The 18,665-nt window shown below is 36.8% G+C and overlaps 1 protein-coding gene across 2 annotated transcripts in view; it reads right to left on the reverse strand.

Moving 5' to 3' along the window:
• The window catches only part of RNF19A (ring finger protein 19A, RBR E3 ubiquitin protein ligase), a 61,408-nt gene that overhangs the window by 30,412 nt on the left and 12,331 nt on the right, over window positions 1-18,665 (reverse strand). Inside the window, exon 2 of one of the 2 annotated variants that reach the window (XM_030862998.2) lies at window positions 4,184-4,949. The exons of the other annotated variant lie outside the window; for it this stretch is intronic. Coding sequence (XP_030718858.1) covers window positions 4,184-4,857 — 674 coding nt within the window. The 5' untranslated portion in view covers window positions 4,858-4,949. The remainder of the gene's footprint in view (window positions 1-4,183; window positions 4,950-18,665) is intronic. 2 annotated transcript variants of the gene reach the window in all.

Here is an 18,665-nt window from a genome sequence, read left to right on the forward strand (position 1 = left end):
TGGCCTCCTAGACCCCTTCGCAAGAGGGGTTTTCAGAAATACATACTGTCCTTTAAACAAGCTTAATCTGCCCTGGCCCTCAGAAGAGAGGAAAGACTATTAGGTCAGAAACCCTCAGAAGTCTCAAATAGAAACCAGGTCCAGGTTTTCTTTCTACTCTGAGCTAAGGGCAATATTTCTCAGTGTGTTAAACTACATATTTAAGTAAAACTGGTGTCAGATACAGAAAATGGTCATTTTGGTAAGTATCAAAAGCAAGAGGAAAACATAATTTCACATTTAGCATTTCTAGAAAAAAGTCTTTTAAGTGTGTTGTACAATGAAAGGGATTAAAATACTACACGCATGCCTGTGGTCCTAGTACGTACTACTGGCTATGCATTGCTATGAATAACTGTCAAACAGTCAGATATTTACCAGTATCCTCTGTGCCAGATTTCAGTAATAAATGGAGTTTAAATAAGAAATTTCTCTCTGTGAATCCAAAGATTTTAATAAGTTCCAAGAGGGCAGAGATTTTCATCTTTTGTTAGTTATTAAAAATTCCCAGTACCTGGCACACAGGTGCAGTAAATATTTGAAGAACTGTCTGATTTAAAAAAATAAAAACAAAACTTCAGAAATGGAGATGAGGAGTGATAAATAAGAACTATAAAAAGCTTACTGTGTGCTAGGAATTATGCTACCAATAACATTAAAAACCTTCTCAATCCTTAAAACATGATAGGATAGAGATTCAAAATCAGGTCTGTCCACGCTCATGCCAAGTACAATTGTAATTTGTAATGAGGTCTTATGCAGTATTCTATGTTTTCAAAGCATATGTATAAATTTTGTCACAGGTGATCTTTTCCACATAACACAACCATAAAACCTATAACGTAATCAAGTATATAAAATATGCTCTTACTAATCTAGTGAGCCAGCATAAATTGAATACAAATGAAAATACACAAAGTGATTAATCTCTGTGACATGTTTTCTTTGTCCTTTGTGCGTAAGACTACTAACAACCACCAAAACCAAAAATTAATTTATAGCCAAATTAATCAAGACTAATTCTCTGTTAAACTTATGTAACAATCAAGTGGTTTTCATAATAAAGGAATCTATTAAAGTAGGTGTTTCTATTAAGATTATTTTATACTTGAGTTAACATTCATGTATTCCTCTCCAAAATACTTAGAATACCTAAGCCATATTATTTTTTAACAATGATGTCTCAATAAGAAGAAAATGTGCAAAATACCTGAGAGTATGAGATTATGAAAAAAATTTAATTTACTGAGAAATGTCATATACACCAAAGGATTTATAAAGAATAATAAAATGAATACCCCCTGAATCTACCACACAAGTTAAGAATAGTATCAGTAGGGTGATCATATAATTCACAACCTGACTGGAACACCTGAAAAAGAAAGGTAATGCTATTAAAATTTACACCAGTACAATAAGCATGAATTGGAACTATCTTGGGCAAACCAGAACCTATGGTTACCTTGTTTATCTGTGGCTTTAGAAGTTCCTTGATTGCCCCTTTGAAGTTCACATCCCTTCTTCTTCCTCACAAGAGGTAACCATGAGACTAAATGCATTTATCCATTTTACTGTTAATGAACTTTTTTGTTTGTTTCTTTGCTATTATGAACATTCTTAAAAATGTCTCTTAACTAGATGTCTCTTGGCACACAAGTAAAGAGTTTCTCTGAGGCATTTAACTAGGAGTGGATCTTCTAAGTTACAGGATGTGTGTTCAATTTTACTAAATAATAATAGCAGTAAGTGATCTAATCAATCTATATTTTCTTTTAGTTTAATTTTGTCCTTTTATTTATATAACTTACCTCTGTAATCTGTTTTGATTTTGTTTTAATTTATTATATGTGGTGACAATCTAATTTTTTCCCCTTAAATAGCTAATTTTCACAATTCTCTATGGTGAATAATCAATCCTTTCCCAGTTGGTTTGGCATTCTTCCCCCCAAATCAAGTTCTTTTTTTTTTTTTAATAAATTTATTTATTTTATTTATTTTTGGCTGCATTGGGTCTTCGTTGCTACGCACAGGCTTTCTCTAGTTGTGGCGAGCGGGGGCTACTCTTCGTTGCAGTGCACGGGCTTCTCATCTCGGTGGCTTCTCTTTGTTGCAGAGCACAGGCTCTAGGTGCGCAGGCTTCAGCAGCTGTGGCACGCGGGCTCTAGAGCGCAGGCTCAGTAGTTGTGGCGCACGGGCTTAGTTGCTCTGCGGCCTGTGGGATCTCCCTGGGCCAGGGATTGAATCCGTGTTGCCTGCGTTGGCAGGCAGATTCTTAACCACTGCACCACCAGGGAAGTCCCCAAATCAAGTTCTTAGACAAGTGAGAATCTACGTCAGCCCTATCTATTGTGTTCTATTAGCTTGATAGTGTTGATATTATCCACTATGATGACATGATCCATCAACCCAGCACAGGAGAACATACCTATTTAGTGACCAGAAAGCTTGTGCTCCTGGATTTACTCTCTCGATCTCTCCTGGTCACAGGTTCTGACACGAAAGCCTCCTTTTAATTTGTTCCATCATTTTCACACATTTTCTTTTAAAGCTATTAAATGCTTAAAGGAACTTGTGAAACACCTCTTATCCTGGGGTTCCATGAAAGACAGTTAGAAAATCACACTTTGTCCAGATGAAATGTAAAATACTTCTGTTTGAACTCTTGCTATAGGGTATTTGCTATAATGACTTGCAAAAGGCTTTTTTTTAAAACCTAAAATTTGTAATCAACTTGAAATCTACTCTAATGAATGTACACACCTGCATTAGTGAAAATATTCTGCAGGGGTCCACGGGATCAAGAGTGATACAATCGTACCTAAGCTCTTCTTCTCTAGCTCAAATTATTTAAAGGCACTGTTCATTATCCCTATTTTCTCCCCATCTTTTTCTTGAGAATTTAACCCTTCACAGGTCCAGAGTTTGCTTCTACCATACACCTGGAAGCACAGCCAACCTTGGCCCAGTTTAGATAGTATCTTTAATATATTATTTTGTTATTTATGTTACAGTACAAGCATCCTGCAGTATAGGAGATCATAATACAAATGTGATACTGAACAGTACCTCCGAGTCCTTCACACAACTAATGAATTCATAAAATGTTAAATAATTAGATAATCTAATATTTTTAATGCTTTATGTTTCACAGAAATCCCTGGTGGACAGTCAAGTGCTAGTGATACCTGGGAAAACTGGTGGAATTTGCACAGGCTAGAAACATACTATTACCTTTCTCACTTAAAATTATGGAATTGGTAGACTAAATACAATCTGAAAATTTGCTGCTCAATAAGTTTTTAATAATGGATTTGATCAGAGTCCTGAAATTGTCATTTGATAAATCAAACTCACATTTCAGCCTTGTCTCTGATTATACCCAGATAATCTTGGAAGTTCTGGGTTTTCCCAAACTCTTATTTATAATCTCTGGCTTACTAATGGTACGCTAAACTCATCCAGGGTTTATGGCTTTCCTTATTCGTGAAAAGCATATGACTATTTTTTTCTAGTTCTGACAACCATACATGGTAAATACCCTATTAACCGGAGCTGCTGTTAACATAATAACCAAATATACAAGCAAAATTATTTTACTTTAAATATTGGGAAAATGGTATTTGTAATTCAAAAACTTGAGGCAAATGAAGTATTACATAACCTCTAGATCTTGTGTCTCAAGAACACATCAACTCATGAACACATCATACTGTGGCACGCATTAAGGTGCCTTTCAAAAGGGTCATTTAAGTTTAAACGAGTGACTCCCCCACCAAAAGCAAACAAACAAAATGTCTGCTCATTTCATCTATTATAACAAAATAAAAATTCTCCAAATGGATGGGGAAAATAAATAGGACTAGATCCTGCACTCTACCATCTTATCCTTTTCTTCTGAAAACAGTCTTAAGTGAATATATGATGCAAAGACAATATAAAAATGAGTAAGACAAGATTCCTGCCTTTAATATCTAACATTGTCCCTGACACATGGTACATACTCAACATATTTTTGTCTACTGTCTACTGAATGAATGAATACCTGGCATGTTAAGATTTTTCTTTTGAGTAACAGTCAGCAAATTCTTATTTTATCCACAGAGAAAAAAATTAACTCAAGAAAAATCAAACAAAATCTTCTTACCCACAGTCTGGAGCTGGACACCACCTACAATCAGGATCTGCAACGAGCCACCGTCTAAGCATAAATTCTTCATATTTTTCCATCAAGACATCATCACTTAATATCAAGCGAATATCGTGGGGATTAAACCGTTCAGTACATTCTGGGCAACTGATATTAACCCTACTTTCAGAAATTTCTATCCTTAGGTATTGTCGTAAGCAATCCACACAAGATCTATGATGACAAGTCATTATCTCAGGAAATCTGTCTTTAGAATGCCGTAAAAGGCACAAGGGGCACTCTATAAAGTCTCCAACTTGTTTGCTGATAGAAGTTAATCCATTGTCAGAGGAGGTATTTGTAGAGAAAATGGAGTTCTTATCAGTACATATTTCGGAATGTATACTTTCAATACTCGCAATTCCATCCACCCCGCCATTTAGCTCCCTTGATTTACGTTTGTTATCCTTTTTCCTCCGAAACAGAGAGCCTATTGAAATTCTTCTTTTTTTGGGTGCCTTTTTGACTGAAGGCAAGCTCACAGATGAAGCAGAAGACTGAAGATCTCGATCTGAACCCATTTGCCGATGTAAACTCATGTCTAAAATGCTCATTAGAATTGAGTCAGGGTCTGTGTTTACACACAGCCCTTCATTATATTTAGAGATAAAACCTGTTTCTTGTTCTTGCATTCAGATTAAGTCATGATGTAAGAAAATCCTATTTGGTTCCTTCAGAGAATTCTTGAAGGAGTTCAATTTATGGTAGACTTATCACAGATGTTCTGAAAAGCAAAACAAAAACACCAAGATTATTTAATTGCATGTTTCTTAATAAACTTACAAACTCTCTATGAAACTTCAAACAAGTATGCTCTTTAATCATTAGTTTTTGGTTTTGATTTTTTTAAATAAGGCCAGTTTATTGAGTAGTCTACAAGAGAATACAAAACCAATGCTGATATAACACGGATATTACTTAATCTTAAGAGTCTAGATTTGAGCTGACCTTATTCTTAAAATCTTGTACAGGGCTTCCCTGGTGGGGCAGTGGTTGAGAGTCCGCCTGCCGATGCAGGGGACGTGGGTTCGTGCCCCGGTCCAGGAAGATCCCACATGCTGTGGAGTGGCTGCGCCCGTGGGCCACAGCCGCTGAGCCTGCGCATTCAGAGCCTGTGCTCCGCAACGGGAGAAGCCACAGCAGTGAGAGGCCCGCGTACCACAAAAAAAAAAAAAATCTTGTACAAAACTTGTGATTTTTATCACACTCAAACCTCAATGATTCCCACTGCCTTTAGGAGTTAAAAAAAAATTGACAATAAAATGGACATGCAAATACAAATGGCTAAGTAGAGCTTACACAATTGTGAAGAACAAAGTGTGGGGGGGGCAGGGGATGCTCTTACACTGCCAGATATAATGACTCATTATAAAGTTACAGTAATTAGGAAGACAGTGTGGTACATCACAAAGATGGATACAAAGACCAGTGGAACAGAACACAGTCCAGGAAAAAAGTCCCACATATACACATGGATACTTAACTTATTGCCAAAAGTGACACTGCTGAGCATAAAGAATGGCCTCGTCAAAAACAAAACAAAAACAACATAGTACTGTTTTACTGGTTACCATCTGAGAAGAGAAAAGGAACTTGACCTATAGCTAACCCCCTGCATAAAAATCAATTCATGGTTCATAGATCTAAATGTGAAAAGTAAAATCATAACGCTTCTACGAGTTGACAGAAGAGAATATTTCAACAAAAATATTTCTTAAACCAAACATACTAAAGTACTTACCATAAAATGAAAGACTGTTAAATTGGACTACAATAAAATGAAGAGACAGTATTAAGGGAGTGGGAGAAGACATTTGCCACATAAAACTAATAAAGGACCAGTATCCAGAATATGGAAAGAATACTTAGACGTCAACAAGACAAAGCAGACAATATAATAGAAAAATGGGTGAGGGACATAACAGGCACTTCACAAAAGAATATGAAAAAGTGCTCAACATCATTTGTTGTACACATTAAAGCCACACTGAGAGACCACTACACACCCAGCAAAATGGCTAAAATTCCAACTGACATTTCCAAATATTAGCAAAGATGTTGACTGCTGGTAGGAGTTTGGAAAACTACTTTGAAAAACTGTTTAACAGTATCTACCAAATTTGGACACATGGATACTCTATTATCCAATTTATACTCCTAGATATGAATGCACGAGAAATGAATGCACACATGCACCAAAACATCTACATAACTATATTCACAGCAACACTAGTTACAATAAGCCCAAACACTGGATACAACCCATATTTCCATCAACGGTAGAATGGATAAACAGGTTGTGGTATATTCATTCCACATTCTGGTATATTCTGGTATACCAGAAAGCAATGAAAATGAACAAAATACTGCTACTCATAAAACAAGAATGAATCTCTCATAAAAGGATGTGTACTGTATAATTCCATTTAAATAAAGTTCAAAACCAGACAGAGCTGGGCTTCCCTGGTGGCGCAGTGGTTGAAAGTCCGCCTGCCGATGCAGGGGATGCGGGTTCGTGCCCCAGTCCGGGAAGATCCCACATGCCGCGGAGCAGCTGGGCCCGTGAGCCATGGCTGCTGAGCCTGTGCATCCGGAGCCTGTGCTCCACAACGGGAGAGGCCACAACAGTAAGAGGCCCACGTACCGCAAACAAAACGAAACGAAAACAGACAGAGCTAATCTATGATGTTATAAGTCAGTACTGTAGCTACCTTTTGAGGAGAGGCACAAAGGAAGAGGCACATGTATAGTGGTTACAAAGGTATGTTCACTTTGTGATAAATCACTGACCCACAGATTCATGATTAATGCATTTTTCTCGGTGATTGTTATACCACGATTAAAGGTCAAAGAAAAAAAAAACTCCCTGAGGTGATATCCACACAATTTCACTCAGGCAAACTTTACTCATGTCTATCAGTTTATATTTTCCCATCATCTGCAGCATATTCCCTTAATTCTGAGGGAAATATAGAGTGTGATGGTAAATGAACTAAAAATTTCTGCATATTTTCTTCTTTATAGTTATTATTTTCTCTTGCATCTCAAAATGCTTTCTGTACTCCAGGGTTCAATATATGTATCAATGAACAGAACTGTAGAGGGACTCTATCTTGGGGATTCTGTCCTAAGAATTTATCATTTAAAACATTAAACCAGTGGTATTTAATGAATATCAGCTAGAGAATTTTTCAAAACACACTTTTAGAAATTTGATACCCATATAATTCATTATCCAAAAAAGAACCTAGTAAGAGTGAATGGAGGTGCTATTAATATTTAAACTAGGATAACAGGGGCAAACTAGAACATACTGTCATCCCACTTAGGAAGACTTCCTAAAACATTCTGCAAATAAACAGGCATCAAAGGAAAAGAAACAAATTTGAATACTAAAAAATTTAATATTTTTATATGGTAAAAAATACTACAGAGTAGGATGATGTGATAAATTAGTAAAACATGTATAACAATGAACAAATTTCCTTAGTATACAAACAGCTTTTACACATAAGTAAGAAAAAGATGTACAACCTAGCAGTAAAATGAGCAAGGATATAAGGAGGAAGTTTGGAGAAAAAGAATTACAAAAATTAGGAAGATAGGAAACAGTGTTCAACAACACTAAAGAAATGAAAATTCAAACACTAGATACACCATCTTTGTACACATCAGACTGACAAAGGTTGAAAGGGTTGGTGAACGTGTATTGAAAGAAGCACCTCACATATTGTTGGGAGGACCGCAAATCAGCACAACTCTGGGGAACCAATTTGGCACTATCTATTAAACTTCAAAATTGCTTTGACCAGCAATCCTACATGTAAAATTTATCCTTCAGAAAATATGACACAAGTGTGCAAAGAAATACTGTGCAAGGAAACTCACTGCAGCCTAGCTGATACAAGCAAACAAAACAAAACAAGGCAAACAAGCCCCACACAAAACCTGGAAATAACTTGTGTCCCACAGGGAACTGGTAAAAAAAAAGGAGCCAACCACAATTTACATGTAATGATAAGGAAAAGATCTCGCTACATAATACTGAGTGAACAATAATAACCGCAAAATAGTATGTATAGTATGAACCCATTTGTGGAAAAAAACGCACCCACAGAGGTTTACATGTACCTACACAATTTCTGGAAAAATGTTAAACCATTAACAATGGCTACCTTGGGGAGAATAATCTTTAGTATTCACTTTCTGCTTTCTGCATAGTTTACAATTGTATCATGAGCATCTATTGCGTATAGTTTTAAACAAAAAAACAGCTAAGGGCTTCCCTGGTGGCGCAGTGGTTGAGAGTCCGCCTGCCGATGCAGGGGACACGGTTTCATGCCCGGGTCTGGGAAGATCCCACATGCCGCGGAGCGGCTGGGCCCGTGAGCCATGGCTGCTGAGCCTGCGCGTCCGGAGCCTATGCTCCGCAATGGGAGAGGCCACAACAGTGAGAGGCCTGTGTACCGCAAAAAAAAAAAACCCAGCTAATTGAACCCCACCAACGACAAAAAACGTATTCCACTCTAGAGCTACCCAATCAAATTGAGGATGTGGTACAGAACTTGTATATTTTGAAAATGTTCCTCAGTAATTTAGTTGCACACGCTGGTCAAGAACCACTAATTCTAAAGAGTCTGCTAAACACTTTCACTTAAAAACAGAATTCTATAGGCTTGGCCTCCAAAACAAAGCTCCTTGCTTTTCATTAGTTTAGGCACTGAAAATAAAAGTGCCATTAAAAAAAAAAAAAAAAAAACCTCAGTTTATAGTCATTTTCAGCCTATGGGGCTATAGTGAGGTAGTACTTAAAAACCTATGTATAGAGATACAAGAGACATTAAAAAAACCCACATAAATTAATGACTATCTGTAGAAAAAATCCATGAAAGGTGTCTAAAAGCATGTGACTCAACAGTATTGGGAATGCCTCAATCAAGGGGACTTTGGCTTAATTTCAAAGTTAAAGTCTAAGCCTAGCATGTGCTAAACCTCAGGAGGTTACCACCATAAACAAGATAGACACGGGTCTCTGTACTCAATGAGATATGTCTGGAGAAGAAATATATATCACAAAACCAATAGTTATAAACTTATATATATTAAATTTGTCTCTGTTACTACAACTCTTGAAAACAGCGGAGTCCATTTTCACCAGATTTAGAGGGAGTCTTTCAGACATTATGACAAACTATAGGCTATTACAGAATTCATCTTAAAAAGAAAGGAAGCCATCTTGCAAGCCACCTACAAGATTAATAAGAGGCCCTGCATAACAGCAGATTCAAAAGATATAGTCAATATTTCACCCCACCACCCTGAAGTGTGGACATATTCGTCCCTCCTTCCCCTCCTCTCAGTGATTTACAATATACAAGTTTTAGCCATATACATAAAGTTTACTCTAACTTTGCAGATGGGAAATCAGAGACTCAAGAGTATTAAGTAAAGAACTAAACCTAATTATTCTAGTGGTATATGAAATTAAGATTATGTGGTTCACCCACAACAAAGAGTTTTTAATCAAACTGTTTATTTGCATAAACACTTAGAAACTAGTAAACTAACTTGGATTTCTGAGACTACCCTTAACCACCAAAAAAAAAAGCACTACAGAAATTCTGCCAATTTGAACAGATGACAAAAATGTGTGAAATTATAAAAAAAAACTTTCAGTGATTTAGAAACTTTACTTATTTTTAGAAAAAGCTGATTTTATTATCCAATGAAAAATAAAAATCTATTATTTGCATCATTTAATATAGTACTATTCTTTTTGGGGTTTTTTTTTTTTTTTGCGTTATGCGGGCCTCTCACTGCTGTGGCCTCTCCCGTTGCGGAGCACAGACTCCGGACACGCAGGCTCAGCGGCCACGGCTCATGGGCCCAGCCGCTCCGCGGCATGTGGGATCCTCCCGGACCGGGGCACGAACCCGTGTCCCCTGCATCGGCAGGCGGACTCTCAACCACTGCGACACCAGGGAAGCCCCAGTACTATTCTTTTTGAACTCAACTTTTTAAACTATCAACTGTATCAATCTGTAAGTACTACTGTTATGTTCGGCCTCATAAATGCACACACCATTAAGACAAAAATATTATTTGAGTTCTAAAACAAAGAGCTGGGTTGCTGGTTGGAAAAATAAGGGAAAATATGTTGTATATAATAATACCACTACACAGTAGAGTTTTAAAGTGCTTTTAAAGCACTTTTGATTTAAACTTCATTGCCCTATGGAATGGGTATTATCCTGATTTGATAGATGAGAAAACTGAAGTGCAGAGAGGGTTAAACATTGCACAGTTAGGAAATAACAGGGTTCAGGGTCAAATTCAGGTCTTCTGATATCTCGGCCTCAGTACCATCATCTGTCTGCAGCTGCCTTCAAGAAACAACTCCAGTCACTATCAGTATCTCAAAAATTGTCGCAGAAAACAAAAGACAATTATATTTTACATATCATCTAGGGCTGGTCTTAACTATCCCTCAATTCCATGCCTTATTCAAGCCATTCCCCCGTCTGAAATGCCACTCCCTTTTCTCTCCTCCTAACTAAACTGTACTCACATTTTATAACTCAGATAAGAAATTTTTACAGTGTTCACTTGTTTTTCTGCCCTGATTACCTTCAATGTTTTAATAAGGTTTTAAATGTAGAACTTGAATATTGCAATTTCTTTAATACCACACACAGCCAAGATGAAGTGAGAAACATAGACACTGTGAATAAATACCAAATGAGTATTTCTTAAAATGACACAATGTCACTGAAGTGATGATACTATTTCATAAGCACAAGAAAAAATCTTGTTATTTCACTGTCATGCCTCCTAGGCATATACATGCTCTACTTTTTAAAATGTCCAATTAGTTCACACCAAGTTTACAAAGACAAATATGAGGTCTACTGGATCAAATGCAAAATAAATTATGTATTAAAAACCTAGAGTAGTTTACATCATTTCAGAGCAGGAACAGAAGATGAGAGGCAGTAAATATACTTAATGATATAATTTGAAATATATACAACTCCTAATAATCCCCAACTTTGGATATTCTTTAAACTGATTTACTATCACAAAGATTTGTCGAAGTACAACACATCGATAACATGAAGAAAAGCAGTGGGGGAAAAAGATAACTGAGGTTGGCCTCCATGATGTTATGGCTGTTGGCTTAGTGGGGATACCTTTCCCCTCTAAATAAAAGTATAGATCTGTAACTGCAGATGCCAGAAGAGCTTAGTGAAACAGAAAAGGAGAGTAAAATACAAGTAGACCCCATATTATGTATTTTCAACCAAGTATCTAATATCATATAGGAGGCAATTCTCTTAACACCAATGTCACAAGAAATTCCAATCACCTGCTAATTAAAATATGAGAAATGGCTCTCTTTCCCCCTCTTTTCCAGTCTAGCACAACTCCAACAAGTAACGAAGACTCTCTGCCAATTGCTGCTACACACTTTCATCCCCCTGAAGAAACTGGTTGAAAAATTAGTTTTTATCGCTGGCAAAGGAGCCCCACCTCCTGACCTTCTTATGTACTTAAATTGAAGACTTGCACCTGAGACTGGTATGAAGGACAAAGACCTGAACCTGCTTACCTAACCTTCTCTAGCCCACAGTGTTTATACCTCTTTAAAGTCAAGATCTCTTTGATTCTAACTTTTTTGTACCTCTTGAGGAATACAGAATTAAGAAATAGGAATAGCCCACAACAAAGGTATTTCTACGACGTGTCAAAGCTTTATGGACCAAAGATGTAGTAGAAGTGCTGATAACTTCGTACTGATGCATCATAAAATACATCTAATTTGGCAGCACGCTATTTTTTAATTCTTCGTAAAAACTATGGAAGTTGACCATTCCAGGTGAAGCACCTAATAAACAATTACAATATTGTTTGACATGAAAATGTGTTGCAGATTTTAAATGCTCAACTTATAAACACAGGATAAAAACAGTTAGAAAACTCAAATCCATACAAAATAGTAGCCCATGTTTGAAAAGCTGTTATGTATCAGTCAGGGTCCTGGCAAAAAAAACAAAGCAGTTTCAAAGAGATAACTGAAGGGCTCATTTACAAAGGTGTGGGTAGGGTTAAAGGAACTAACAGGGATGGCAAAGTCCTCAGGAAGCCACTGCCAGCTTTCTGAAAGAAGGAGCAGGGAGAGAGCTGTCAAATGGCAACTGGAAGAATAAATACCCAGCTTCTCTCTTCTCTGGATCTCCAATATCCGCCAATGCCTCACACTGGCTAAATCCAACAAGAAACCAAAAAAGGACCCCAAGTGAGGCAGTCCTTAGACTAGGTCAACCTCCTCTGGGGCACAGAGAAAGTCAAGGAAGGATGAGGAGTGGATCTGGAGGGGCAAATAAAAAACACCCAGTCTGGATGTATAAAGAAGAGAATTTGGGAGTCAAGATCTGGTCAGCCACTGTTAGTTATAAAATCTCAGATAATGTCCATTCCTGAGTCTGTGATCTCCACTACAAAATATGGATGATACCACTTACTTCAAATAGATGTTATGAGAAGGAAGTGAAATTGGCACGTGCTAAAACCAGGCACTATGCTAAATGTTAGCTGAAGTGAAATGTAAGACAAGCTTTGTATCTCTAGTACCTAATACAACTTGTAACTTATTGTAGGTGCCTAATAAACACTGGATAAATAAATTATGATGCAGAACACACATAAGTGGAAGTGAGGAACTGAGGATTCTGTTCATATCTTTGCTTTTGGCTTGTTATTGCTGTAAGATTCTCTGTAAGTGATACAATCTTACTACATCCAGCTTTTTAAACTGTGAAAAGAATCTTTACCCCACAAGCACTACAGCAGCCATCCCCAAGCTTTTTGGCACCAGGGACTGGTTTCATGGAAGACAATTTTTCCATGGACGGGGGTGGGGAAACGGTTTCGGGATTCATTGCATTCAGTGCATTACATTTATTGTGCACTTTACTTCTATTATTATTACACTGTAATATATAATGAAATAATTATACAACTCACCATGATGCAGAATCAGTGGGAGCCCTAAGCTTGTTTTCACTTGCCACTCACTGATAGGGTTTTGATATGAGTCTGCAAGCAATTGATTACGGTCTCTGTGCAGTCAAACCCCTCTGCCAACGATAATCTGTATTTGCAGCCGCTCCCCAGTGCTAACATCATATTCTCAGCTCCACCTCAGGTCATCAGGCACTAGATTCTCATAAGGAGCGCACAACCTAGATCCCTCGAATGCGCAGTTCAAAGTAGGGTGTGCGCTCCTATGAGAATCTAATGCTGCCACTGACCTGACAGGTGGTGGAGCTCAGGCGGTAATGCGAGCGATGGGGGAGCAGCTGTAAATACAGATGAAGGTTCGCTTGCTCACCTGCCACTCACCTCCTGTTGTGCTGCCCGGTTCCTGCTGTGCTGCCACTGGCAGTGGTCCGTGGGTTAGGGGTGTTGGGGACCCTTGTGCCACAGGATAAATAAGACATGTTGAATATCCTGACATTATACAACTTCAAGAATTACAGATTTAAAATATTCAACCAATAAACATCTCCTAACTACAAATGTTTTAGTAGCATCTACTAACCACCCACGTGCCTATGTGATTTAAGACTCATGAAAGGGTATTTTGGAGATAGAAGGCTAGGCAAAATAAAGTTTATAGACAATAAAGAAATTAATTTACCAAGAGAAAACCCCATTATACTCTTGAATATCTGTTTCTGCCTCTGTTATTCAGCTAAAACTAGGTTTCTTCTGTTACTTCTCGCAAAGGTAAGACAGAGAAAATCCAGTAATTTTGTGTTGATAAACGCTAAGTATAAGAGCAAAGAGTACCAACGGTTTCTGATTTCAATTTCTTTTACTGATGTCTGACACCCAGATGTTCAGCACCTCTAAAACATGAATGTAATAAAAGTAGAATGCAAAAACACTTAATAGCACTGTTGAAGAGAACAGAAAGAGGACTAAGTATAAAGTTGTTTCTGTTTGTTTGAAGTGAGGAGGGAATAGGTACAGAGATTCCCAGCACAGTCTCTATTGATCATTAATTCTGGTCACTAGTGAAGCCTGAGCTATCTCATACTCAAGTGAGAATCAAGAACATAAAGAAACGAGACTTTCTATTTTAGATGCTACTAAAATACTATTTTATATTACAAAAGCATAACAGGCCATTAAACTTTTTCAGCCATATATACTTATGTTGAGAGGTTGAGAGAAGATGAGGAATAAAGAAAAAATTTTAATGACTATATATTTGGTATTATATGTGGTTCTCAAACGTTTCCAAGTCACATTTCATTTTCTGTGAACTAACCACATGTTCATATCCTGCTGTTGGTATAAGGCCTTTTATGTAAAGGAACTTTGTTATTATGTGTCAAATAATTTTTTTAAAAAACTATGGTAATTTTCCAATGTAGGAATTTAAAATTTTGTGTGTGTGTGTTCAAATTAACATATCTTTCTCTTTATGACTTTTGGATTCTATATCTGTCTTGGACCATCTTGCTCACTCCAAGATTATATTTTTAAAATTTGCTCATGTTTCTTTCTGGTACTTCTATGATTTGTTTATTGTTTACATCTTTCATCCATTTCAATTTATTTTCATGTTAGGACTAAGTAGAGATCAAAATTTGAGTTTTTCTAAATGGCTAGCTAGTTATCTCAACACCACTTATTGAATAATGATCTCCTTTCTACCTACCTCTGACCTAATTTGGTAGGCTACTTCTTGGTGTATGAATTTCTTGCTACCTAGGTAGTATGGACTTCCAAAATATGTTCTTGAAATAAACTACCCAACAGTTTCATTCCAATTTATGCTCCCACCAACTGGAAAGGTGCTTACTTCCCTGAATTCTCATCAACACCCTATATCATTTCAATAGTTTTTTCTAAGTGGCAAAAAAAGTACTTTCATTTCCATTTCTTTGATTACTAAACAAATTGAACGTTTGTTCACGCTTACAGCCCTCTTTATTTTTTCAATGATTTATCTGTTCATATTTTTTACCCATTTTAACACTGGAACATTAATGGTCCTCTTTGATTTTAAATCTTTCATATTTACTTCCTCTTAATATTTGCCCTTTAATTTTGTGATTTTTGAAGAAGTTTAAGGTGTTTATTTAGTCACATCTACCAAGTTCTTCTTTCATTGCTTTATATGCTTACAAAGTATTTTCTGAGGATAAAATCTATTTATAGACATATTTACCATTTCTGGTACTGTTCATTCCTTCTTGTGGATCCAAGTTTCATCTGATGTCATTTCCCTCCAGCCTGAACAACTTCCTTAAGCATTTCTTGGTGTTGCAGGTTTCCTAGCAATGAATTCTCTCAAGTTTTGTTTATTTGAAAAATGTCCTTATTTCACGTTCATTTTCATGGATATTTTGTTCTGAATATAGAATTCCAGGTTGATAGCTTTATCCTTTCAGAACTTTAAATAGGTCATTCCATTGTCTTCTGGTCTCCAATCATTTCTGATTAAGTCATCCTTCATTGATATTGTAATTCCTCTGTAGTAATGTGGGCTTTTTCCCCCTTTGGCTGCATTAACATTTTCTTTCCATCTTCGATGTGCAGCAGTTTGATTAAGATATGCCTAGATGTGGTTTTCCTTTTATTTATCCTAGCTGGGGTTCAATGAACATATTTTTTGCCCGACTATCTGCTATGTCTGTCTCTTATCTCTCTTTCTGCTATTCATATGTTAGTTTTTTTTTTTTTTTTTTTTGCAGTACACGGACCTCTCACTGCTGTGGCCTCTCCCACCACGGAGCACAGGCTCCGGATGTGCAGGCTCAGCGGCCATGGCTCACGGGCCCAGCCGCTCCGCGGCATGTGGGATCCTCCCGGACCGGGGCACGAACCTGTGTCCCCTGCATCGGCAGGCGGACTCCCAACCACTGAGCCACCAGGGAAGCCCCACATGTTAGTTTGATACTGTCCCACTGGCCATCAAGGCTCTGTTCATTTTTTGTAATCTTTTTTATCCATTCTTTGGACTGGCAAATTTTGTTGATCTAGCTCCAAGTTCATCAACTTTTTCCTCTTCCTTCTCCAATCTGCTGTTAAATCCATTCAGTAAAATGTTTATTTCAGATATTGTACTTTTCAGTTCTAGACTGTTTATTCTTCTTTATAGTTTCTATTTCTCTGTTGAAATTGCCCATCTATTCAGTCATCATGATCATGCATCTCCCTTAAGGTCACTGAATATATTACAGTTACTTTAAAGTCTGCTAATTCTGCTAATTTTAGGGTCAGCTACCATTTTGGGGTGGATAGTCTTGACATTAAATCACATTATCCTGATTCTTCACATGTCTAGTAGTTGTCTATTATAAACTGGATTTTGTGGATGTTATGCAGTAGAGACTTTTACAGCTTCTTATCTGCTCCTAAGAGTGAGGATTTTTATTATACCTGGCAGTTAAATCACTGGCTAATAAAGTCAAACTTATGGAGGCTGGTTTTGTGTTTTAGAATGGGTCTCTGGGCACAAATGTTTAAAACCCCTTAATTTGGTGGGAATCAAACACCAAATTGTCTCCCCTGCAGAGAGTAGCAGGTAAAATCTCTATAGTCAGCTTTTTCAGCCTAACTGCTATTATTTTCCATTGAGCTCCTTGGAATCTTTCTGCAGAGTTCAGGGGTCACCTAGGTATTTCAGGGGAGTTTTTTCATAGATTTTAGGGCTATCCTACTACAACTCCCTCCTTTCTGGGATCTATCCACTCAATTTCCAGCCATTCCGGCAGTCCCAAATTCCGTCCCTTGACACCTTAGGCCAGTAAGACTTTAGTTTTCTGCTTGATTTTCAGCTGCCCTGTGCTGCATGAACTTTTCCTCAAGAGGAAAGCTGTATACACTTTGGGGGAAAAACATTTGGCGGTTTTCCAAAGGAGACCTTTACCAAAGGATCTGAGATACAGTATTCTTGAATCTGTATACGATGCTGTCATAGGAAATTTTAACTTAAGCATGCATTAATTCATTATTCTTTATAATCATTAATTCATTTACTCTTTCAACAAATATGTTCAGTGCCTATCATGTGCCAAATACTCTTCTAGGTGGCAGACATATAATAGTGAACAAGACAGACAAGGCCCTTGTTCGGTGGAACTTTCACTCTAGTGCATTCTAACCAAGCACTGAATAAAGACATTTCAGACTATGTCTTCCCCAAACAGTAATATTAGTGACTTGGCAAGGATATAAATTATAATAAAGTGATTCCCTTTTTTCATAAGCATAATTTTGAAAGAAAAAAGACTTGATTTTATATTTAAGCATATATGATAGTCCCATAATCTGAACAAATATTTATCAATATCCCATTTAAAGCTTTTTTTCTAAAAGACTATAAATATGTGCTTCTGACAGCACTCTATTTTTCACAGTAACAATGGTTTTCTAGTATAATAAATAGCAGACAATTTAAGTTGTACAAAGAAGAATCACTAGTTATCTGACCAAATGATCTAGTATAGAGAAATTAATTTAGCTCACTGTGCATAACTTCAGAAACAAATATGGTAAATAAATAGTGGGGGATATCCTTGAAACTTAATTCACTTTTTTGGCCTTGCTCTTCCTCTAGTGTTAAATAAAGGTTCCAAAGGCACTGAAAAAAGGAAATATTTATCTTCCATAGCATTTCCTATATACAGAGTTGCAAACAACATAACAAATTTAAATATGCCTAGGTACAATTTGGTAGTAGTTGATCACCAAAAAACAGAATTAACTATCATAAGCCATCCTTTGATCGACCACAACTAGAAGTGATGTACTAGAAATGATGTATCTGCACACAAGCTAATTTTGGCCCCAAATAAACAGACCTTTGTACATCTGAACAAGAAGTTCATTAAGAGAAATTTGAGGCATTAAATTACTTGGATTTTCATATACAGCTTTCTCTGAACAGTGATAAATCACTAAAGTTCATTATAATGAAGTTTGATATTGCTCAAAAAGGTTATTTAAATGTTTAAAGTTATTTTATGTCATTCATCTTGTCAATGTCAAATGTGGAAATGTCATATTTTCCTCTAATAAATCTATTCCACAATATAGTTGGAAATTCAGCTACAGCAGCAGTGCAGGCTCTGGGCATAATTCTTGCTGTCCAAATAATATTAAGGAGACAGACTCTCCTTATAAATCTTATAAAAACTCTGACTCATTAAACATCTCTTTATACAGTCTGTTAAAGTAAAAATATAATAGGCATGGTAATAAATTTTTGGAGCAGGATAAAAATGCTTAAAAATAGCAGCTAATGCATGGATAGGCTTCAGAGAAATCCATGAAATTTCTAAAACTGTGTACTAAATTGTGAACATAAGTATATTCTAGAGATAGAATCCGTAGCTTTCAAGAGATTCTCCAAGGAGTCTGA

Source organism: Globicephala melas, chromosome 17 (genome assembly GCF_963455315.2).
Source record: "Globicephala melas chromosome 17, mGloMel1.2, whole genome shotgun sequence".
NCBI lineage: Eukaryota > Metazoa > Chordata > Mammalia > Artiodactyla > Delphinidae > Globicephala > Globicephala melas.